The sequence below is a fragment of the Nerophis ophidion genome, linkage group LG08 (genome assembly GCF_033978795.1).
Source record: "Nerophis ophidion isolate RoL-2023_Sa linkage group LG08, RoL_Noph_v1.0, whole genome shotgun sequence".
Taxonomy (NCBI): Eukaryota; Metazoa; Chordata; class Actinopteri; order Syngnathiformes; family Syngnathidae; genus Nerophis; species Nerophis ophidion.
The window spans coordinates 71,957,933-71,983,119 of NC_084618.1; the positions used below are offsets into that span (position 1 = coordinate 71,957,933).

General features: G+C 40.6%; 2 protein-coding genes across 2 annotated transcripts in view; one reads left to right on the plus strand and one right to left on the minus strand.

Annotated features, from left to right (window-relative positions):
- Positions 1–25,187, plus strand: part of afap1l2 (actin filament associated protein 1-like 2) — a 95,488-nt gene that overhangs the window by 50,338 nt on the left and 19,963 nt on the right. Inside the window, exons 4-7 of the mRNA XM_061909844.1 lie at positions 4,578–4,706; positions 11,540–11,605; positions 16,472–16,563; positions 22,892–23,003. Coding sequence (XP_061765828.1) covers positions 4,578–4,706; positions 11,540–11,605; positions 16,472–16,563; positions 22,892–23,003 — 399 coding nt within the window. The remainder of the gene's footprint in view (positions 1–4,577; positions 4,707–11,539; positions 11,606–16,471; positions 16,564–22,891; positions 23,004–25,187) is intronic.
- On the minus strand, positions 16,275–18,454 carry LOC133558323 (kelch repeat and BTB domain-containing protein 13). Its single transcript, XM_061909600.1, has one exon. It carries the CDS (start codon positions 18,267–18,269, stop codon positions 16,809–16,811), a length of 1,461 nt encoding a protein of 486 aa, XP_061765584.1. The 5' UTR covers positions 18,270–18,454; the 3' UTR covers positions 16,275–16,808.

The following is a 25,187-nucleotide window of genomic DNA, read 5'->3' on the forward strand; positions in this document are numbered from 1 at the left end:
TCCTCTAGTTTGAGGGCAAATAAAGTTGTTTACTCGATGCCGTTCTAATGAAGCGAAAGCAGGAAATACGACCTCGGACTCACACGGCACGCTTGAAATGTCTGGAAATTTTTAATTGATTATTCAAAGATTATTACACTTCCTGTTTATCATGTTTAGCACCAGTCAAGTAAAAAAAAAAAAAACACCACAGACCTCTTCAGGAAGTGTTTACGTGCGTGGGGGCGGCGAAGGCGGCGTGGGCGTCCTGCCAAAGTGCGGCCATGCAGGTCCTGTCAGAAGACTTGTGTTTTCCCATGGTCCCCCCCCTCGGACCATATTTGAAAGGTCACTCTCTGCAAACAAACCATAGGAAGCGGAAAGATTGGAAAGTAAAAGTGAGTTTGATCACAGTTGCTAGCAAAAGCGCAGCAATGAAACACAATTCTTGAGCTTGCAACCTGCAAAACCTCTTCTCAGCATTTGACACCTTCTTTGATGTTGTGGTCAGCAGGAGACACACTTTTAAGAGACGCACACTTCAACTGTCGTCTTTTTCTTTCACATGGAAGCATGGAAGCCATGGGCCAACCGCAGAGTTAGTTTATTTCAGGAAGGAGCGCCTTTGTGACTGAAAAAGTTTTAGGACTAAATTCAGTTTTGTTTTGAAATTATGTTTGCATCTAAGAGTAGATCTAAATGAGAAAGTGAAATATTTCTTAACTGCTACATTATTAAAGGCCTACTGAAACCCACTACTACCGACCACTGAGTCTGATAGTTTATATATCAATGATGAAATATTAACATTGCAACACATGCCAATACGGCCTTTTTAGTTTACTAAATTGCAATTATCAATCAATCAATCAATGTTTACTTATATAGCCCTAAATCACTAGTGTCTCAAAGGGCTGCACAAACCACTACGACATCCTCGGGCAAGGAAAACTCACACCCAGTGGGACATCGGTGACAATAATGACCCAGTGGGACGTCGGTGACAATGATGACTATGAGAACATGATACTGTGATACTGATGATACTGATGACTATGAGAACATATGAGAACATATGAGAACATGATACTGTGAAAGATCAATCCATAATGGATCCAACACAGTCGCGAGAGTCCAGTCCGAAGCGGATCCAACACAGCAGCGAGAGTCCCGTTCACAGCGGAGCCAGCAGGAAACCATCCCAAGCGGAGGCTGATCAGCAGCGCAGAGATGTCCCCAGCCGATACACAGGCGAGCAGTACATGGCCACCGGATCGGACCGGACTCCCTCCACAAAGGAGAGTGGGACATAGAAGAAAAAGAAAAGAAACGGCAGATCAACTGGTCTAAAAAGGGAGTCTATTTAAAGGCTAGAGTATAAAAATGAGTTTTAAGGTGAGACTTAAATGCTTCTACTGAGGTAGCATCTCGAACTGTTACCTGGAGGGCATTCCAGAGTACTGGAGCCCGAAATGAAAAAGCTCTACAGCCCGCAGACTTTTTTTGGGCTTTGGGAATCACTAATAAGCCGGAGTCCTTTGAACGCAGATTTCTTGCCGGGACATATGGTACAATACAATCGGCAAGATAGGATGGAGCTAGACCGTGTAGTATTTTATACGTAAGTAGTAAAACCTTAAAGTCACATCTTAAGTGCACAGGAAGCCAGTGCAGGTGAGCCATTCACGGCGAAGTGTCCTGTTGAAAATGTCGCAGTTGGTGTTTCTTTGTTTGTTGTGAAGCGGAGCGGTCAAGCGAACATGTTTTCTCTACGTCAACCAGCATGTTTTTGGATGGGGAAATTGTGATGTATATCTTACCGGAGACATCATTGGATTATTCGTTGTCCTGCAGCAGCTGTCATGTCAAAAAAGGCAGCTGTGAGCTTGGCTCCTCTCTGAGACACCGCGTGTTCACCGCAGCCATCCGACCTCGAGGTATGTCTTTACAATCTTTAAAATCTCACTAAAACACTTTTAAAACAATAAGCAGATAAGGGATCTTCCAGAATTATCCTAGTAAATGTGTCTAAAAACCTCTGAATCGCTCACAATGCAATCGCCTTTTTTTTTTTAAACTTTATTATTTATTTTTTTTCTAGTCCTTCGCTATCAATATCCTCAGCCATGAATCCTTTCATCCTCGCTCAAACTAATGGGGAAATTGTCGTTTTCTCTGTCCGAATAGCTCTTTTTGTTGGCGGCTCCCATTATAAACAATGTGAGGATGTGAGGAGCCCTCACACGGGTGACGTCATTGTCTGCTACTTCCGGTACAGGCAAGGCTTTTTTATTAGCGACCAAAAGTTGCGAACTTTATTGTCGATGTTCTCTACTAAATCCTTTCAGCAAAAATATGGCAATAACCTCAAAATGATCAAGTATGACACATAGAATGGACCTGCTAACCCTGTTTGAATAAGAAAATCTCATTCCAGTAGGCCTTTAATTACGGTAAGTTTAGACTGGGGTATGTCGACTGTTAATGGGGAAATTCGCTAATGTCAGTCTGTGAGTTTTTCAAAATACAGTTATCAAACACTTTTTTTTGATAATTATTTAAAACTGTAATAATAACCAGAATTTTACAGTGGTTATCTTTCATACCGTTTAGTGTTACATCCCTAGTGTGTATCGATATACAATTCCACCAGCGCAAACCGTTGATTACATTTGATGGTTTTATTAGTTTTTTATTATTACAAACCTAAACTTTTAAAATTTAACACTTTCTTCCTTTTTTCACATAGTTTCATAAAAAAATATATATTTTAGAAATTGAGTTGATGTAATATTTGTAACGGTGCTGTTAGAGCAATAGTACCACTGTATGTGCTTTTCAGTATTCCTTGAGGTTAGGGCTACAGCTATCAATTATCTCCGCAATAAACTAATCTATCGATTAGTTTGACTAATCGAGCAAACGGATAAAACGCACTTGTCTTTCTCAAGCGTATTTTATGGAAAATAGTTGAAATAAAGATTTTGATGCTTGCCCAAATCTTCATTATGTACATCCACAAAAAAATTGCACTTTTACAATGTAGACCAGGGGTGACCATTACATCCATCGTGATCGACTGGTCGATCTCGGAGGGTGTGTCAGTCGATCTCAAGCCAGGCATTAAAAAATATACATAAAAATGAGCAATCATCAATCATACCAAGACTTCACTTTCATCAGTTGTTTGACATTCTCGGCACCCGAGGATCTTGTGAGATGACGCTGGCTGCTGCGAGCTCATATTTAAGAAAAAAATCACTAACAGGGCGGACGCAGAGAAACACATTTTATTTCTAGAGACTCCGTACCTACTGTCAAAACTCTAAAGACCGACTGCACAGTTCCTGTCTTCACCATAAAAGACCTGTTTCATCCTGCCTGTGCTAACAAAATAAGAGTCTCAGAAAGATAGCGTGCACAAGCTAGCAAGCTTGATGCCAATGTATTTCTCCCCCGCCCTCAGCAACCGCTTTCTCACTTGCTTGCCCACCCGCACACTCACTGATGTCACTCACCTGCTGCCAGACATTAAAGGGCCACACACATATGCTACTCTCATAACAAAGTGTTTAAAAAGGAGTATGCAAGTTGGACAAATGAGATGCCAAATCCAACTACTTTCATGTGGTATTGGACAGAAAGGAGGACTTTTTTTTTTCCTCCATTTGAAAATGCGGACGTTATCAGCACCACTGTCTAATTCCAATCAATGCAAGTCATCAGAATCAGGTAATACACCAACTTATATTCTTGTCTTCATGAAAGAAAGGAATCTATGAGTGTTAAACATGCTTGTATTATCATTAAACACCATTAACTTGTTAACAAAAATGTCTCTTTCATGAATAAATATAAATTATAAATAGGAATGAGGTAGATCTCCTCGACTTGGTCAATTGAAAAGTAGCTCGCCTGCAGAAAAGGTGTGAGCGCCCCTGATGTAGACATTAATGGTGAATAAACAGAAACTTTTTGTTGCGGTTAGCAGCCACACAGATCACCACACACTCGTGTGAAATGACGTCAGATTATTTAAAGTTCTCATATTTAAAACACCCCCCTGGAGTCAATCAATTTTTTATAAGTCACATTCAAACAAAGCGATAAAATTTAAACCAAAATTTTCCCTAATCAAATTAATAGATTTAATCAATCATTTCAGGAGGTCTGTGAGTAATTGCGACGTCGCCCAAGTAAACGAGGACGTTTCATACCAAAAACAGTTCCACCTCCTCCTTTAAGAGGGTCTTTGATGCCCACATGTAGGCCCACCGCAGCAAGAAGCCTATTCATGAGGCCCACGGAGCAGCAGCGAAGGCAAACACAAAGAGCTTCCTACACCGCGAGCTCAGCGCTGACCCCTGAGGGATGTGCATAGGAGGCAACCCAATGCACACTCCAAAAACCCCAGGCTCCGCCCACCTTTGGGCTTGACCTCCATGTAAACTCTTCCCCAAAACAGCCTTGTCAGCCATGTCTCCAATGAAGTGAAGCCTGAATACTCTCCCATGTAAAAAGTTGGCACATGCTGGCCGAAGTTCTAAGCTCTGTTTATTCCAACTATTGTTTAACGATCGCCATCTTTGTGCTTCCAGTGCTGGACCAGCTTCTCATGGAGCTCCACCACTTCCTGCTCATCCTGGACAAAGAGACCCTGAGCGGGAACGCTACCATCCACAAGGGTTTGCTCACCGACCTGCTGCAGTCTTACAGTGCGTCCAACGGTACGAGTAAATAAGAGAGACATCTTTTGAAACGGCTTCACGGTGGCAGAGGGGTTAGTGCGTCTGCCTCACAATACCAAGTTCCAGCAGTCCTGGGTTCAAATCCAGGCTTGGGATCTTTCTATGTGGAGTTTGCATGTTCTCCCCGTGAATGCGTGGGTTCCCTCCGGGTACTCCGGCTTCCTCCCACCTCCAAAGACATGCACCTGGGGATAGGTTGATTGGCAACACTAAATTGGCCCTAGTGTGTGAATGTGAGTGTGAATGTTGTCTGTCTATCTGTGTTGGCCCTGCGGTGAGGTGGCGACTTGTCCAGGGTGTACCCTGCCTTCCGCCCGATTGTAGCTGAGATAGGCGCCAGCGCCCCCCACCACTCCGAAAGGGAATAAGCGGTAGAAAATGGATGGATGGATCTTTTGAAACGTGTTACTAAGCAGGAACAGATATTTTACTAAATTGTAAAATACATGCACACATTGCATACTGCAACATTATTCTAAGGTTCACATTTCCAGTTTAAATTGTTTTGGTGTGCTTTAATTATTCAGTAAAAATATTCATTTATCTTTCTTTGTAAATACCTATAATACCAATTTTCTATAGGGAGTTATTTTTAGAAGACAGCTTTAAAAACAGCACTATAAGACTTATTACGTTCATTTTTGCAATCTCTAAGGAAAAAAAGCTTATTTTTTTTAGCAGCAGCATCATCTACAGCAGGGGTCTCAAACTCCATGCACCTGGGGATAGGTTGATTGGCAACACTATATTGGCCCTAGTGTGTGAATGTGAGCGTGAATGTTGTCTGTCTATCTGTGTTGGCCCTGCGATGAGGTGGCGACTTGTCCAAGGTGTACTCCGCCTTCCGCCCGATTGTAGCTGAGATAGGCACCAGCGACCCCAAAGGGAATAAGCGGTAGAAAATGGATGGATGGATGGATGGAAATTCCAAAGAGATGGGAAAATGGGATCCGGTTCTGAACAAAAAACGGTTTTCGATTTCCATCGCTAGTTGCGGGTTTATGTTGTTGTGTCTCTTAGATTCATCTGTTGTGACTTTTCTCTGCCACCGAAGCTGCTTATTAAGATGAGTAGTAGCAGGTCAACCCACTGGTCATTGAACTTAAAAATATTTGGTTGCATTTAATTGCTTAGGTACTAGGGCAGCGAATCTTTTGGTGTCCCACGATTCGATTCAATATCGATTCTTGGGGTCGCGATTCGATATCGATTTTTTCCGATTCTCGATTCAATAACGATATTTTTTCGATTCAAAACGATTCTGTATTCATTCAATACATAGGATTTCAGCAGGATCTACCCCAGTCTGCTGACATGCTAGCAGAGTAGTTGATTTTTTTTAAAAGCTTTTATAAATGTAAAGGACAATGTTTTATCAACTGATTGCAATAATGTACATTTGTTTTAACTCTTAAACGAACCAAAAATATGACTCCTTTTATCTTTGTGAAAATATTGGACACAGTGTGTTGTCAAGCTTATGAGATGCGATGCAAGTGTAAGCCACTGTGACACTATTGTTCTTTTTTTTTTTTACAATGCAAATGAGGGATTTTTAATCACTGCTATGCTGAAATTATAACTAATATTGATATTGTTGTTGATAATATTCACTTTTGTTTCACTACTTTTGGTTTGTTCTGTGTCGTGTTTGTGTCTCCTCTCAATTGCTCTGTTTATTGCAGTTCTGAGTGTTGCTGGGTCAGGTTTGATTTTGGAATTATATTGCATTGTTATTGTATTGCTGTGTAGTGGTTTGTTGGATTGATCAAAAAAAATGTAAATAAAAAAATCGATTTAAAAAAAAAAAAAAGAATTGATTCTGAATAGCACAACGTATTCGAATCGATTTTTTCCCACACCCCTATTAGGTACAGTAAACCTACTGTTAATTCAACCTGAAGAGTTTTTGTTTGCACTTTGGCTACTGTACTTTTATTGGACATTTCTTGAATGTTGAAATTGTGAGCAGAAACGGTTTCCTCTCTTTAATTCAACCTAGTGTTGGTGGCACTTTATTCAAATAAGATGTGAATGCATTGGCCATTACTTGTTGTTTACTCACATGTTTGTATCTTTTAATTGATTTTGACCTAATTACCTTAAGAGAAATAACAAGTATCGAGGAAACTTCACCAGCAGTGCCTAGTATTAATTTCACAGCCACACTGGTTGATTTTTTTCTTTGCCAAAAAGTTACTGAATCTCAGTGAATCATTTCGGATCCTGTCATTCTAAATAATCAAATATTGTCCGTGAATCATATCGGCAACCTCAAATTACGATTCAAAGCGAATCGTAATGATTCTTTTAAAACGTCTTCACAAACGAACATCTTGCAGGCGTATCAATCAATCAATCAATGTTTATTTATATAGCCCCAAATCACAAATGTCTCAAAGGACTGCACAAATCATTACGACTACAACATCCTCGGAAGAACCCACAAAAGGGCAAGGAAAACTCACACCCAGTGGGCAGGGAGAATTCACATGCGAAAAAGAGGTTGAAAATGTGAAAGTGGAGCAAAATTTACACCAAAGCATATCCAATACATATCTAGAGCACAAGGTAGTGTTTTAAAAGTAGATTAAAATCACCGTAGGTCCTCTTTATTAAACATGGCCACAAGTTACACTGCACACTTACATAACAAATCGACATTTGATGCGTAATCAATTTTACTTGGACTTTTGTGAATTTTACACAGCATTCACCTTAAGTCAACCGTCTCCAAAACTTTGACTGATATTACGCTTCCCTACTTGCATTTTCTCATGTTGTGGCGGGGGTTTCGCCGCAAGACATTTAAACTTCGCCTAATGAGTTCTTATGTAACGTTTGGTCGCAGACTTCAGTTTCCCACAAATTCAATAAACGTGCGAGTCAGCAGCTGGCTATCTGACAAGCCGATGTTAGTTATTTTACCATTCAAGACTCTGCCTAACCACCGTGTAATTATTACACCCTCGAAGGACCACCGCTATCAGATAGAAATGACTGAAGAGCTTGTACCGTATACGTTTGCGAAATGATCCCACGTTTTAATTTGCGAGCAATGCTGCAGATTTGACGCCTACACCAGAGAAACTTCATTTCTCTGGGTGATACATGGCCTGTTTGTTTTGCTTACTCACTGGCCGGGAAAGTTAAAAACATGAAAATGTTGCAATTGCTGGTGTGCTGATGTTATTTATGGAGGCTGAAAGTCGAGCTATTAGGGTGGGGGGGGTTGTTTCACTGCGTCCTCACGAGAGTTTAGCGGGAACTCAGACAAAAAGGGAGGCATGTTTGCTTCTAGGACAATGATGGGTGCAATACTTTCCATGTGTGTAATCAAATACTATTTAATACATACAAAGAAAATGAGATGAGGATGTTAGAAAAAGCTAATATCTGATACATTTTGGGAAAGGTGATAGAATAATGCAATTTTGGGCAGTTATATTAAATGCATGGTCAACAATTATTGGATATAAAATCCCTGTGTCATTTGCAATCATGAACTTTGAAAATTTAGATGACAAAAGGTACAAGTGAAGGACAGATACTTAGTAAAGATTCTGTTGATAGCTGGCAAATAGATAATAACAAGGAAATGTGGCAAGGAGAGAAGGCCTACTCAAAATCAATGGCTTCTGACTGTTGAGGAAATGCATTCCATGGAACTTCTAACACACTGCCTATGACTCCAAGGACTACAGCTCAACGAGGTTTCCTCTTGTTAAAGTGAAAGTGCCAATGATTGTCACACACACACACAATCGGTGTGGCAAAATTATTCTCTGCATTTGATCTATCACCCTTGATCACCCGCTGAGAGGTGAAAGGAGCAGTGAGCAGCAGCGGGTGGCCGCGCCCAGGAATCATTTTTGGTGATTTAACCCCCAATCCCAACCCTTGACGCTGAGTGCCAAGCAGGGAGGTATCGAGTCCCATTTTTATAGTCTTTGGTATGACTCGGCCGGGGTTTGAACTCACAACCTACCCATCTCAGGGGGTTAATTTAACCAAATGGAGGATATGGACAATGTTCAAGTTTAATATTGAAACTTTACTATGAAACGTGAACGGCTACTCACATTTCAGTGTACTCAATGGTATTTAAAAATGCGTGATGCACTGAGACTGTAGTAAGTGGCGAGGAAACGCCACTGCATTTTGATATCCTACACATTTTTATAATCATTAGACATCACTTACACACAATTACAGTGTTTCCTCGCCACTTACTACAGTCTCAGTGCATCACACATTTTTAAATACCATTGAGTACATTGAAATGTGAGTAGCCGTTCACGTTTCATGTGTAGGATATCTGCATTTTGAGGGCTTCACGGTGGCAGAGGGGTTAGTGCGTCTGCCTCACAATACGAAGGTCCTGCAGTCCTGGGTTCAAATCCAGGCTCGGGATCTTTCTGTGTGGAGTTTGCATGTTCTCCCCGTGAATGCGTGGGTTCCCTCCGGGTACTCCTGGCTTCCTCCCACTTCCAAAGACAAGCACCTGGGGATAAGTTGATTGGCAACACTAAATTGGCCCTAGTGTGTGAATGTGAGTGTGAATGTTGTCTGTCTATCTGTGTTGGCCCTGCGATGAGTTGGCGACTTGTCCAGGGTGTACCCCGCCTTCCGCCCGATTGTAGCTGAGATAGGCGCCAGTGCCCCCCGCGACCCCGAAAGGGAATAAGCGGTAGAAAATGGATGGATGGATGGATGGATCTGCATTTTGAGCACAACCCATAGAGAGTGCTACAAGTGTCATTTACAGTCATGTGAAAAAAAATGACAGGTTACTGTATTTAACTATTGTGACCAACTAGTCAATTTTGGGTCCCTCACTTTCGGTGACACACACAAACTGCAATATTCTTCTGTTTCCATGTTCAGGTCTTGGACTTGTTCCTCCAAGCTTCCTCTCCTGGCTCTTGACTGTGTCATTATTCCAAAGCCGCATTCATCCACTGGGGACGCTCACTTCCTTTGAGCACAAGTTTATAAATAGCATTTCATCTGTTCCTATTTTCTTTCATTTTTGCTTTGGAGTTTCTCCTCTAGATATCGATTTCAAAGTTCTTCCTTGTCGCACCCAAAGCTGAAGACATTTCCTTTGATGTCTCTATACAAGTCAGCAGAAAATATTTCGGTTGGACCAGCCATTTTTTTAAGTTTATGCGACATTGTCAAAGCAATATCTTCCTAACCTGTCATTACTCCTCTACGATCAGGTCATCCTGGAAATACTTCATCAAAACAACTTCTAAAACGTAATAAAAACTACAAACCCCGATTCCATATGAGTTGGGAAATTGTGTTGGATGTAAATATAAACGGAATACAATCATTTACAAATCATTTTCAACCCAAATCCAGTTGAATATGCTACAAAGACAACATATTTGATGTTCAAACTGACAAACATTTTTTTTTTTTTTGCAAATAATAATTAACTTTAGAATTTGATGCCAGCAACACGTGACAAAGAAGTTGGGAAAGGTGGATATAAATACTGATAAAGTTGAGAAATACTCATCAAACACTTATTTGGAACAGGTGTGCAGGCTAATTGGGATCAGGTGAGTGCCATGATTGGGTATGAAAGCAGCTTCCTTGAAATGCTAAGTAATTCCCAAACAAAGATGGGGCGAGGGTCACCAATTTTTAAGCAAATTGTCGAACAGTTTTAGAACAACATTTCTCAACGAGCTATTGCAAGAAGTTTAGGGATTTTACCATCCACGGTCCGTAAAATCTTCAAAAGGTTCAGAGAATCTGGAGTAATCACTGCACATAAGCGATGATATTATGGACCTTTGATCCCCTCAGGCGGTACTGCATCAAAAACCGACATCAGTGTGTAAAGGATATCACCACATGGGCTCGGGAACACTTCATAAAACCACTGTCAGTAACTACAGTTGGTCGCTACATCTGTAAGTGCAAGTTAAAACTCTGCTATGCAAAGCAAAACCCATTTATCAACAACACCAAGGAACGCCGCTGGCTTTGTTGGGCCCGAGCTCATCTAAGATGGACTGATGCAAAGTGGAAAAGTGTTCTGTGGTCTGACGAGTCCACATTTCAAATTATATTTGGAAACTGTGGACGTGGTGTCCTCTGGAACAAAGAGGAAAATAACCATTCGGATTGTTATAGGCGCAAAGTTCAAAAGCCAGCATCTGTGATGAGGTTTTGGAGCAACATATATTGTCATCCAAGCAACGTTATCATGGACGCCCCTGCTCATTTCAGCAAGACAATGCCAAGCCATGTGTTACAACAGCGTAGTTTCGTAGTAAAAGAGTGCGGGTACTTTTTTGGCCCGCCTGCCTTCCTGACCTGTCTCCCATCGAAATTGTGTGGCGCATTATGAAGCGTAAAATCCGACAATGAAGGCCCCGGACTGTTGAACGACTAAAGATCTACATAAAACAAAAATGAGAAAGAATTCCACTTTCAAAGCTTCAAAAATTAGTTTCCTCAGTTCCCAAACATTTATTGAGTGTTGTTAAAAGAAAAGGTGATGTAACATAGTGGTGAACATGCCATTTCCCAACTACTTTGGCACATGTTGCAGCCATGAAATTCTAAGTTAATTATTATTTGCAAAGAAAAATAAAGTTTATGAGTTTAAACATCAAATATGTTGTCTTTGTAGTGCATTCAACTGAATATGGGTTGAAAATGATTTGCAAATCATTGTATTCCGTTTATATTTACATCTAACACAATTTCCCAACTCATATGGAAACGGGGTTTGTAAAAATAAGAGTGTTGGTGTTTATGGTAACTATATTGCTATTGTTATTACACAGGTGGCGATGAGGAGTACATCTACATGAATAAAGTGGTCGTTGGCGGGAAGGAAAAGCAGGAAAAAGGTAAACAAATAAAAAGTTTTTGTTTTAATGGATATCTATTAAACAGTAAGAGAGAGGAGTTTCAATGTATCATGAATGTGCAAAAATATGTTATAGGATAGAATAGACCTTTGTTTATCCCAACCATCCATCCATTTTCTAATCGCTTGTCCCTTTTGGGGTTAAGGGTGGTGGTGGAGCCTATCTCAGCTAGATTGGACAAGTTGCCACCTCATCACAGGGCCAACACAGATACATTCACACTCAAATTCACACACTAGGGCCAATTTAGTGTTGCCAATCAACCTTTGTTTATCCCACAGTAGGGAAATTATGTGGTTGCCGTGCAGATTTTTACATACAGTGACAGAATAAATGTTATTACCAGCAGTAGCTTTAAAAAACGTAAAACACTACCTTTTATAAGATGATTACAATGTTGTTGTTTTTTGTAGGTATGTCTATCAGCATTTCATTTGTTGATGAACCAAATCTGATTCTGAATTTCTCTTCAGATTTCTTAAACTAATTTGGGTAAAGATAGATACTTTTTAAACTGCAAAGGCAAACTCGGTTCTGTTGTTTTTGTTAGGTAATCTGTCGTAGGCCAATATAAAACTAGCAGCCTGTTAGCTAGCATGATTGATTGATTGATACTTTTATTAGTAGATTGCACAGTTCAGTACATATTCCGTACAATTGACCACTAAATGGTAACACCCCAATAAGTTTTTCAACTTGTGTAGGTCGGGTTCCACGTTAATCAATTCGTGGTAAAAAGATCAACTCCTCTAACTGGAGCTTTTGTAGTCACCAAGTGACCTGACCGGGATTGAACCCAGAACCCTTTGATTGGTAGCTAGCTGTTAAACCCTTCAGCTATCCTTGGTGTGATAACAGGAACAAGCTGCAAGCTTAGCCTGTACTTTTGGAAATAGAGGTAAAGTCCATTAATTTGCATCAAGTAACACTCAACATTTAAATTAACTATCATAATAATTTTAATTGCTGTAACGAGCAGCCTGCTATCTTACCATTATAATTGTAAATAGCCTAGGATACCAAGTTAGCTATCCCAGGGCCAGGAAGGTCAAATGCATGTCTCCTAACTGTTGTTTTCACAGATTACTATGTATATTCTAGGACTCCCAATTAAACCAGTATGGTCTTTGCACTTAAAGGCCTACTGAAATGAGATTTTCTTATTTAAACAGGGATAGCAGGTCCATTCTATGTGTCATACTTGATCATTTCGCGATATTGCCATGTTTTTGCTGAAAGGATTTAGTAGAGAACATCGACGATAAAGTTCGCAACTTTTGGTGCTGATAAAAAAGCCTTGCCTGTACGGGAAGTCGCAGACGATGACGTCACAAGGATGAGGGCTCCTCACATCCTCACATTGTTTATAATGGGAGCCTCCAGCAGCAAGAGCTATTCGGACCGAGAAAACGACAATTAATTTGAGCGAGGATGAAAGATTCGTGGATGATGATATTGATAGCGAAGGACTAGAAAAAAAAAAAAATTAAGTAAAAAAAAAAAAAGGCGATTGTATTGGGGCGGATTCACATTTTTTTATACACATTTATTAGGATAATTCTGGGAAATCCCTTATCTTTCTATTGGGTTGCTAGTGTTTTAGTGAGATTAAATAGTACCTGATAGTCGGAGGGGTGTGTCCACAGGTGTCTTGACGCCAGTGTCTGAGGGAAGTCGACGGCAGAAGCATTGACGGCGCAAGCTCAGCTGATCTCCGGTAAGAGGCGACTTTTTACCACAATTTTCTCACCGAAACCTGCCGGTTGACAAGTGGTCGGGAACCATGTTCGCTTGACTGCTCTGATCCATAGTAAAGCTTCACCTCTGGGAATTTTAAACAAGGAAACACCGTGTTTGTGTGGCTGAAGGCTAAAGCTTTCCACCTCCATCTTTCTACTTTGACTTCTCCATTATTAATTGAACAAATTGCAAAATATTCAGCAACACAGATGTCCAGAATACTGTGTAATTATGCGATGAAAAGAAACTACTTTTAGCCGCAAATGGTGCTGCGCTAATATGTCCCCTGCAACCCGGGACGTCACGCGTCCTCATTCCGCGACGTTTTCAACAATAAACTCCGGGGGAAATTTAAAATAGTAATTTAGTAAACTAAACCGGCTGTATTGGCATGTGTTGCAATGTTAATATTTCATCATTGATATATAAACTATCAGACTGCGTGGTCGGTAGTAGTGGGTTTCAGTAGGCCTTTAAGTATACCTACTAAATTCAATATTAAAACAATTAAACGGTCCTGGGTTCGATCCCTAGGCTCGCGGTCTTTGTGTGGATTTTGGATGTTCTCCCCGTGACTGCGTGGGTTCTTTCCGGGTACTCCGGCTTCCTCCCACTTCCAAAGACATGCACCTGGGGATAGGTTGATTGGCAACACTAAATTTCCCTCGTGTCAATCTTGGCTATCTGCGTAGGCCCTGCGATGAGGTGGCGACTTGTCCGGGGTGTATCCTGCCTTCCGCCCAAATGCAGCTGAGATAGGCTCCAGCACCCCCCGAAACCCCAGGAGGGACAAGCGGTAAAAAAAAATGGATGGATCATACTTATAGGAGACTTTTGCAGTAAGGTATCACCAAATACACACAGTAAAAAAATAGTCTCCAGTCTGCGCCGTTTTCTACGTCAAGGTTGTCCAAGTGGGTCAAACAGTTACAGTCGACATGAGTTATTGCACCACTCGCTTGTCGAGTGAAAAGCAGACACAAGCTGCAGTCACAGACAACCCGAATCCCCCGCCCTTCTTCTCCAAACCCCCACCTTCACCATTTCCTGTCTGTTTCTTCATAGCTCCTCGCCATCTGTAGCCCGAGCCTGTTTTGTTTGGACCTTTTTATATATTTTTTTCTCTATAGTTTTGTTACAGAGACAGAGAGATTTGAGGCTGCTAAAAAAAATTGATCAAGCTTGGTTTTTTCGTGTTCACACGGAGTCAAGATGTTCTGTAGTTACATAATAATGCAATATTTATATTATGATTGTCACGTTTGTTCAGTAGGCTGTGGTGGGAAATGGTTGTTACACTCTGCCTGTTAACCTAGCATAACAACAGGAACAAGTTAAGACTAAACAGATTGCTTAAAGGCCTACTGAAACCCACTACTAGCGACCACGCAGTCTGATAGTTTATACATCAATGATGAAATATTAACATTGCAACACATGCCAATACGGCCTTTGTAGTTTACTAAATTGCAATTCTAAATTTCCCGCGAAGTGTCGTGTTGAAAACGTCGCGGTATGGTGACGCGTGCGTTTGACGTCACCGGTTGTAGCGGACATTTTTTTCCAGCCCGATCCAAGCTATAAGTAGTCTGCTTTAATCGCATAATTACACAGTATTCTGGACATCTGTGTTGCTGAATCTTTTAGCCTTTAGCCACAAAAACACAGCCGGTGTTTCCTTGTTTAACATTCCCGAAGATGAAGCTTTGCTATGGATCAGAGCGGTCAAGCGAACGTGGATCCCGACTACATGTCAACCGGCAGTTTTCGGGGAGAAAATTGTGGTAATAAGTCGCCTCTTACCGTAGAGATCAGCGGACCTTCCGTCCTGCTGCAGCTGCCGTGACTTCCCTCAGAGACTCGGGCGTCAACACACCCCTCCGATTTTCAGGTACTATATAATATCACTAAAACACTAGCAACACAATAGGCAGATAAGGGATTCTCCAGAATTATCCTAGCAAATGATTCTAATAACATCTGAATCGCTCCCACTGCAATCGCCTTTTTTTTCTTCTAGTGCTTCACTCTAAATTTCCTCATCCACAAATCTTTCATCCTCGCTCAAATTAATGGGGAAATTGTCGCTTTCTCAGTCCGAATAGCTCTAGCTGCTGGTGTAAACAATGTGAGGATGTGAAGAGCCCTACAACGAGTGACATCACGCGCACACCGTCTTCTACTTCTGGTAAAGGCAAGGCTTTTTTATTAGCGACCAAAAGTTGCGAACTTTATCGTGGATGTTCTCTACTAAATCCTTTCAGCAAAAATATAGCAATATCGTGAAATGATCAAGTATGACACATGGAATGGACCTGCTATCCCCGTTTGAATAAGAAAATCTCATTTCAGTAGGCCTTTGTATAGCAGTTCTGTGTTGTGTTTTTGATCTTCCTTTACAACACTCTCTTTGAAGTTTTCAGGGAGTGAGGTTCACAAATGTACAGCTTTTGCAGCCACACTGGCTAGCCCCCATACAATGCCAAAATGTTATCTTCTAACTTTTTACACTTCAACATAACTTAACCATTGTAAAAAATGTACAGTTATGTAGGCTTTAAACGTAAAAAAGTAGTACTCTTACTGCTTAATCTTCTACTCCAGAACCACAGCACACAAGAGTGGGCAAATGTCAACAGATGCATTCCCTCTTTGTTAGCAATTAACTGCCCGTAAGTCATTGATCATTTGTCCAATGGCTATAAAAATGTGTTCAGTATTACATGAGTCTTCCAAAGCATTTTGAGTGCAACCTATAAGAAAACCATGAACTGTACCACTAATTGAGATGAAATACAGAAACCTTACAGGTAGGAATCCAGCTTTCAACTATGTAAAATTTATCCATAAACCTTCACAAGGAACAAAAGATGCTTTTGTTTATGTTCACAAAAAATGTTGAACTAAGTCTGGTACGGCGGTATTTATTAGTCTGAAAATCAAAGCGTTTCAAAACCACTCAATGTGACCCCGTCTGACTATCCACTCTCTGATGTGGGACATCCGTAAATTACTTATTATTTTCTCCTGTGTGTTTATTTGAGTTGATGGAGTCTAAGCTCGTATTACTGACATTCACTAACATCCTACTTTTTAACATCCTAGATGACAGAACAGATGACTTGGTCAATGGAAAAGCGAGCAAACATGCGCCTGTCCCACAGAAGAGCCTTCCAAATCTGCCGCCCCCGAGAACGGTAAGCTATTACTTCCCCAAGGATGTAAAACTATAAAAATGTTTGAGGACTGAAGTGGATCCTGGACATACTTAACTCCTGGATAAGCTAAAACACATTGTCCACATATCACTCCAGGAACACAAAGAGACCTGCTGGGTTGAACAAGTTCTCCAAGAGAGCAGCTACCGCTAAGCAAGTGTTTGACAATATGCAATTTGCAAATTCCTACAGAATATCATCGACAAACCCCTCCTTCCCGTCTTTCAAAGGCATTTCCTTTTTTCCCCCTGTGCATCAACCTGTGGTTCTATTGGTCTTGTCTTGGGAAGCCTAAGTAAACACGTCCAAAGTGATCCACTCTTTGGAAAACCCTTCATCTGCCTTCGGGGCTTCCACTCTTGTGCACTGATGGTGTATTCAAGCGTTAGCATGTGTTTCACAGTGAACGCAGAGTCCCCCCTAATCATTGCGGTGAACAGTGCCCCCTTGCTGTTGATGTAGTGTCCAGGCATGGCTGTCCATTGTCCTGTGGTGATATTGTAACAGTCCATGAGACAGCGGAGGAAGTCGTCGCAAGGCCCATTGCGCATCACGTACAAATTGTCCCTGTGGGCGACCATACAGTGGCCGTAGCTTAGATGTCTGGTCAAGGTGGTCGCGAGTTTCCACTCGTCTTTAAGCGGTGTATACTCGTAGATGTCTGTGGTGTCAGGTGACTTCCAGAAGCAAATAAACATCCGGCGCCTTGCAACAGCACAAGCGGCGGATGTTACCGGCCTTGGTGCTTGTTGTATTAAAGTCCACTGGCCCTTCTGAGGATCATAACACTCCGCTGTGGCCACACATCTTTTCTGGAACTCACCACCAATGGCATACAGTCGCCCTTCATGTCCCAAGAAAGTAAAGTCCTTCCTCGGTTGTTGCGGTCCCGGAAGAGCGGTCCAAAGCCCTGATTCAGGGTCAAAGCAGAAGCCACCGTCCAGCGTGTCCTTTCCATAACCAAAAACTCCCCCTACGATGTACAAACGGTTGTCCAGCACCGCCACGCCGGCCATGGACGTGCTGCAGAGGGTGGGGAGGTTTGTGAGATGCTTCCATTCTCCTTCCTTCTCATCGAGGTAACACACGATCCTGAAGTTGTCACGGAGCTGTTCCATTGAGGGAGAATGGGTACCGATTGCAATGTAAGACGCAGGGGATAACGAATGGGAATACCGCAGCAGGTCTTCAGGGATTGTTGCCTCTGCTGTTTCTCTCAAGTCCTCGTAGGTATCGCAAAGGAACAAAGCGGCGCCGTGAAAGAGTTCCTTCAGCCCGAAGATATGGGCTGCCTGGTAAAGCAAGAGACAGTTGTCCGAGTCGATGATGTCACACAGATGATCAGTCAAACAAGGCACCTGCAGGAAAGCGGCACATTCCACTGCATCTACGAGCTCGTCCGGGTCGCAGATAGTTGGATTCTCTTCCTTGCACACAGCAAGGGCAATAAGAAAACCCCTTGCATGCACCCCGCCCTTAAGGTAGACCTCTTTCTGCTCACTTTCAAGCATCCCAGACTGAAAGAGCGCAGAGAAGTAGTTGCTGTGCCTCGCTAGAAAGATCCTCTCCTCGGTGAACCAGCTCTCCTCCACTTTCACCCTCACCCAGCCAGCCTCTTCTTTCTCAACCAGATCAAAGGACGCATTTTCCACTTGAAAGACTCGTGGTCCCTCGGGATCGTCCATGATCTTTAGTAAGGGTCTTTTTTATCCCTTTGGAAAATGTGTCACTCGAGTGTAGATTTATCCCCATTTGTGACCAGTAAACAAACGGTTTGTGAGAGTTCCATTGCGACCAGTCTGCATGGGCTGAAAATAGAGTCGCTCTATAGATAGCAGCTGTGCTGCTTTGGAAGCGTCAAGTGGAAGGGGGGGAAATGAAAACTGACATCCAGAGTGAGGTCGACTCAGGCAATCGGTGATTAACAGAAATCAACTTGACTGGCATTGGTGTTTAACTCTGAGGACTCAAAATAGTAACTGGCAGCACAATGACATTGTACTACTACGACTTTGTTTCTTACAAAAATTCATTCCCACAATCATTCATAAATTTAGTCTGAGTGCAACATTTTTATTTGAAAATTTAGGTCAAAGAGCTTTTTTTGATGTAGATTAAATTTGTTTCTAAACAGAATTGTACAGAAATACTGTATGCACCAGAGTAGTCCAAATTTTCCTATTTAAAATTTGAAAAACATTGCTATAATTAAGATGTACTGCAATCTGTACATAAGGCTCATAGTACTGCAATGATATTTATGTATTATAGACAGTTATAAATGATAAATGGGTTGTACTTGTATAGCGCTTTTCTACCTTCAAGGTACTCAAAGCGCTTTGACACTACTTCCACATTTACACATTCACACACGCGTTCACACACTGATGGAGGGAGCTGCCATGCAAGGCGCCAACCAGCACCCATCCGGAGCAAGGGTGAAGTGTCTTGCTCAGGACACAACGGACGTGACGAGGTTGGTACTAGGTGGGAATTGAACCAGGGGCCCTCGGGTTGCGCACGGCCACTCTTCCACTGCGCCACGCCGTCCCTATGTATGGAATATGTAAAGCATGACTATGGAATACACTGAAATGATCAATTGGCATTTCAATTCTACTTATTCTTCCTCAAATTTTTGAATTTCAATTCTACTTCCTGTATACAAAATCAATTCAAAGTCATGTGTAATGTTTCCCCCAGAAAATGTGTTCGTTAAGGTGGTGTCTCTCCGGTGGGGAAGGGGGTGGGTGGGCGTGAGGATCGGTGTAACTCGGCCTGTCGCCATCACGTCTCCGCCTCGTCGCTGCCACCACAGCCCTGGGGGCAATAGACTACAGGCTGTGCTGAAGTAGGCCTGCTTCGTCGCGTGAAAAAGCCTACAATTTTTGGCCGTCTTAACAACAAAGCGCTGCGAGAAACCCTGGAATATGTAAAGCATGACTATGGAATACACTGAAATGATCAATTGGCATTTCAATTTTACTTCTCTCTTCCTCAAACTTTTGAATTTCAATTCTACTTCCTGTATACAAAATAAATTCAAATTCGTGTGGTTGTGTTAGAATTTGGGAGACATTTTTAAAACAATTCGCTTTGCAAAAGCCTTTTACACACTCACACAGTATTTATTTTCTGGCAAAGTGTCATTACGTCACATGCGCTGTAAGAAAACATATTTTCTCTTTTCCACAACTTTTGCAAAGCTTGTGTGATATTAGTTCAAATACTTTCATTTCAAAAGTGATTGTGTTCCACAACGCTGAGCTTCCAGATTCACTCTGTTCATGTTTTTGCTGCAGCAGATTCTTGGCATGGGAACCAGGGATTTTCCATGTTTCTCTGACTTTTTTTTCCCTTGTATTTGCTCCAATCACCTCCACCACACCCGGATTACTTCTCCTCTGTCGCCCCTGCTGCTTGCTTGGTTGCTTACTCGCAGACTGCTAGGTCGATTGAGTTTTACTGAGATTATGTTCAGTGAAAGAAAAGTGTCTTCATTTAGAAAACGGTTGCTATCACCTTTAGATTGTATGTTTTGTATCAAAGTGGATTTAGCTGACATACTGTTTAAGCTTGCAGAACAGGGAGAATATAGCGATAAGGTGGGCAGCTCAAGACGCTGCTGCTACTCTGGAATTCCCTTTAATTAAAAACAGATGCCTTAACGCCTGTGTGTGATGATTTACAGTACAAATAAACCCCAACATTTGTCTAAATAAGTAGGTTCTGACTTAAAAATAGTTCTCAAACTGTTAACAAATTGCACTAACAAAAAGTAAACGAAGTTGTAACACTATTTTTTGTTCCACTACTTTTGTAGACTATTAGAATGCACTATTTTTTGGTTCTATTTCAGGGTGGTTGCGTGGTACCAGCATGACTCAATTTGCCGAAAATGAAAATATATTTAGCCAATAAAAGGCATTAGGGTTCTATTGTTCAAATAGTCATGGGTTAGCAGGTCACTTCCCGGTTCAGGTAAGATGACGTACAGTAAGGCGGAAACAGGACAGCATAGAGCCGTACCATTTTTGACACTGGTGCATGAAGGTGTTTCCATCGTAACCTGTGCTGTGCAGACCGTTCAGGCCGATTTTTCTAAAAAAAAAAAAAAAAAGTACAAAAATACAAAGGGGGATCATTTTAACACTGATCCCCCTTGCTGACATAGTATTTATTTGTCGTTCCCCACGGCTGACGAGCAGCTAGCAGCTTATTATGTATTTCTATAAAGTGTGGAGCAGCTCCCCTAACGTGATTATAATCACATCATTACAGCAAATACACTGCATTTCTTAGTACCTTAAGTAACATTATCACTGGAGGACGAGTCTAAACATGTTACACACCAAGAGCACGCCAGGAGCAGGCATGTTAATGGCTAACTGCTAATCTATATTTAAACAACACCAAGAAAAAAATGCTTAGTCAACTTTACGAGTGTAGATGGAACCATGTTGCAGCAGAAAGTAAGCAGCTATTAACATCAAACTAGCAAGTAGAATAATAAGAGAGATAGAGGATAATATAACAACTATTGGTGTTTAAGCATTCTTAGTCCGTACACAACATGTAAGATCCATAAACTGGTGGTGTCGATACCATGTATAGTATTGGTATATGATCGATACTAGAATGATTAGGACAATATTCTTATTTTCTTCCAATTTTTTTAGTTTTTGTTAAGGTTTACAAATTCAGGGAATAATCACTTGGACAAAGGAAGCCTTTGAAACAAAAAACCCAAGAATTTTAAATGAGTAGCAGACGGCAGTTTTTGCTCGTGTCGTTATTGTGTACTATTAACTTTTATATAGGTATGTAATTAAAGATAAAACGGATTTAGTTAAAATTGTGTTCATATTGTTAAACTGTCAATAGCACTCAACATAAATAAATTGAAAAGATTACATTCATACATGTGATCAGTATTGGTATCTGTCAAAAGATGATCGGTATAGAAATCGGCACCATACAGTAGGAAGTGGATACACATGGCTCCTTTTATTGCGGTTTACCTGACACATGAAAAGTGATGACTTAGGGGTGCACCATCAGCTTTAGCCGCCAGAAGGCAGTAGAATGTTGAATATCTTAAATATGTGTTTTGTGGCAATTCCAACTTTGACCACAGTATCAGTTACTATAAAAGATGCCACTTTCCATCATTTACAGCAGACTGCATTGCAAAATGCTTAACCCACACTCTTTGTCTCAAAGGAGATCCACCCAGGAATGGGTCCATATAAATTCCTTCCCTACTGTACAACCGTGATTGGAACATCCCTAATTGTGACTCAAACAAAAATACATGAACAAATAAAAATAAAAAAACATGCTAACATGAGTGAACATTGGTGTTTGCTAGTTAACGGGCTACTTTGTCAAGAAAATGACGTACAAGTGCACTTTTGGAATAGACGGATTTGACTCTACGATTTGCAATCTGGTGTAGGGAGAAAGATAACATAGATATTGGATTTTTTTTTCCATTTTCTACCGCTTGTTCCCTTTCGGGGTCGCGGGGGGCACTGGCGCCTATCTCAGCTACAATCGGGCGGAAGGCAGGGTACACCCTGGACAAGTCGCCACCTCATCGCAGGGCCAACACAGATAGACAGACAACATTCACACTCACATTCACACACTAGGGCCAATTTAGTGTTGCCAATCAACCTATCCCCAGGTGCATATATTGGATATGCGAAATAATGCCTTTAGTTTTTCACTTTGTGAAGGAAGGTTATTTCATCTCCTTGATACACTGTCCCAGGACACATAACCAAATAATGCAACTATCAACATAATTTTTAGCATTATACTGAAAGGAAATGATCAGCAACAAAATAATTCCCAGCCTAAATACATCACTTTTGATCTTTTTTGTTTATATAAAATAGATCTAAAACCGCCCCACTTTTCCACTCACCTCCCCCCAGGGGCATTGCTTTGTATGATATCTGCGCCTCCTCTGCTCATCTGTTCCAGCTCATATTTCAGTGATCTTGCAGGGAATGTATCTGCCTTGGGATACTGTGAAAAGTAGAAAGATTTAGGATGAGTCATTTATCGGCAGCAGAACAAAAAAAATTATTATTCATTTAACTCATTGGGTTTTACAGAGTTCACCTACTGAAGTGACCTGATTAGGAAGTACCTCTATAACGCATATCTCAGAGTAACACAATATGGTTAGGATGGGATGCAATAGTTTTGGTCAAAAATGGGGTCCTTCAATTTAATGAAGTTATGTATGTTTTTACCATGTATTTATTATTTTACAATCTTTTATATTTCCCATCAGAGCGCCCTGACTCGGGAGCCTTTTCCACTTCCTGTCGTCCCAGCACAGAACAGTTTGGAAATGTCAGAGAGTTACTACGAGGAGGCTCAGCCTTATGAGGAAACCGTCAATGGTTGGTGACATTACATTTTGCATAGCTATGAAACACTACATTGAAATGCTAACGATGAAAAACAACCACTGTCCAAATTATGGGAAATGTCAAAATGTGCTGCAAATTTTTTACAATGAATGGAAAATCAGATTTCACTCTAAAAGTTTGAGGACATTTTTACAATAAAGCAAAATTAATTTGCCACAAAAGTCCAGTTAAGTGATTTTTTTTTTATTTGCTCCCAATGTCCCAATTAAGGGAAATGTTAAAAATAGCTCCAAATGTTCAAACTGATTAAAACGTCAGCTTTTGCTCTGAAAGTTCCAACATATTTTTAACGGTAAAATTCTCATCAATTTGTGCCAAATGTCCCAACGCTTGGAAACGTCAAATTTAGCTCCAAATGCGGCGAAAAAATGTAATTTCAAAATTGATCCAAATATCGCAAAAACAAAGTGTTCAACATTTTAGACCAGGGGTCGGGAACCTTTTTGGTTGAGAGAGCCATACAAGCCAAATATTTTAAAAAGCATTTCCGTGAGAGCCATATAATATTTTTTTAAAGACTGAATACAAGTAAATGCATGCATTTTTAAGACCAACATTTTTACAGTATAATAAGTCTCTTGTTCCTTTTAATAACATTTTTATTCTGAAGCTAACCAACAATAAATAAAATACTTCTTACCATTAATGAGACTTCTTGAACAGGTGCTGTAGAAACCGGATGGATGGATTAAAATGCATGAGAATGTTTTAAATTTTGAACGTTATTTTTGACACTGTTATTACCAGCGGAATTATTAATTACTTACCGTGTTAAGCAATGTCAGCTAAGATGTATCTAAGAGCCAGTTGCAGTCATCAAAAGAGCCACAGGTTCCCTACCCCTGTTTTAGACCAACACCAAAATGTCATATTTTCAAAGGGAATGTCAACATTTGAGCAACACATACCAAAATCTGCTTTGCAAGTCCCAATAAAAGGACTTATTTAGAGTTTGAGCAAATTTTCACAATGATTTGAAAAATCTAAATCAATCAATCAATCAATCAATCAATCAATGTTTACTTATATAGCCCTAAATCACTAGTGTCTCAAAGGGCTGCAGAAACCACAACACAAACCACTACGGATGCGGATCAGCAGCGTCCCCAGCCGATACACAGGCAAGCATTACATGGCCACCGGATCGGACCGGACCCCCTCCACAAGGGAGAGTGGGACAAATGTGCTCCAAAAGTCACAATCATTGGAAATGTCAAACATTTTCTTAAAATACGCCAAAATTAAATGTCAAAATTGCTCCAAAATTTGCAAAAAACAAGTGTTCAAATGTTTGGACAAATGTCTCCAAGAAGGAAATGACAAAATTCAAGCCAGGCATTTCAATGCAAGGGAAGTTTGAAAATATCACCAAAGTTTGCTATTGATGTCGAGAATAAATTGATTATTTTAAAGTTTGAGCAACATTTCACAAATTAGGCGAAATATTTTAATTTGCTCCAAAAGTCCCAATGATTGAAGTGTTGAAATTTGGTTCAAAACCCCCATTAAAGTGAAATGTCAAAATTGCTCCAAACATTGTATAAATGAAGTGTTAAAACTTTTAGACATTCCTCTCAAAGAAGGATGTCATATTTTCTTAAAGGAAATGTCAAACTTTACACCCAATGTTACCGCGAAGGCAAATCTCAAAATTCCAGCTTAGCATCTTAATAAAATGCAATGTTGTAATTTGAGCTAAATAAAGTAAAATCTTAAATAATTACTGTAAATGTCCCAATACAGTGGTTCTCAAACTGTTTTCACCAAGTACCGAATCAGAAAAAAGTTGCCTCTCCACGTACCACCATAACAATAACATACAGTAGCGTAGTAGGTCTAAGTATCCATTAAAAACAAGGCCACGGTTTTATTTACCAAGTATATTTATTTTTGGCCACTTTAACATTACAGAGAGTTTGAAAAGTAACACCGTGTTTGAATATAGAAAAATAAAACACTGTTCTTTAATCAAATTACATTATCAGGCATAACACTAGAAAGAACCCAGTTTGAGAATCCCTGTCTTAATGATCGTAAATGTCACCAAAATATCCCAGTGACAGAAAACTTTTTTTTTTCCCAAATGAAGTGAAACGTGTAAATATGCTAAAGATGTTAAGGGAAATGTCAAAATTCTGGTACCTAAAAATGTTG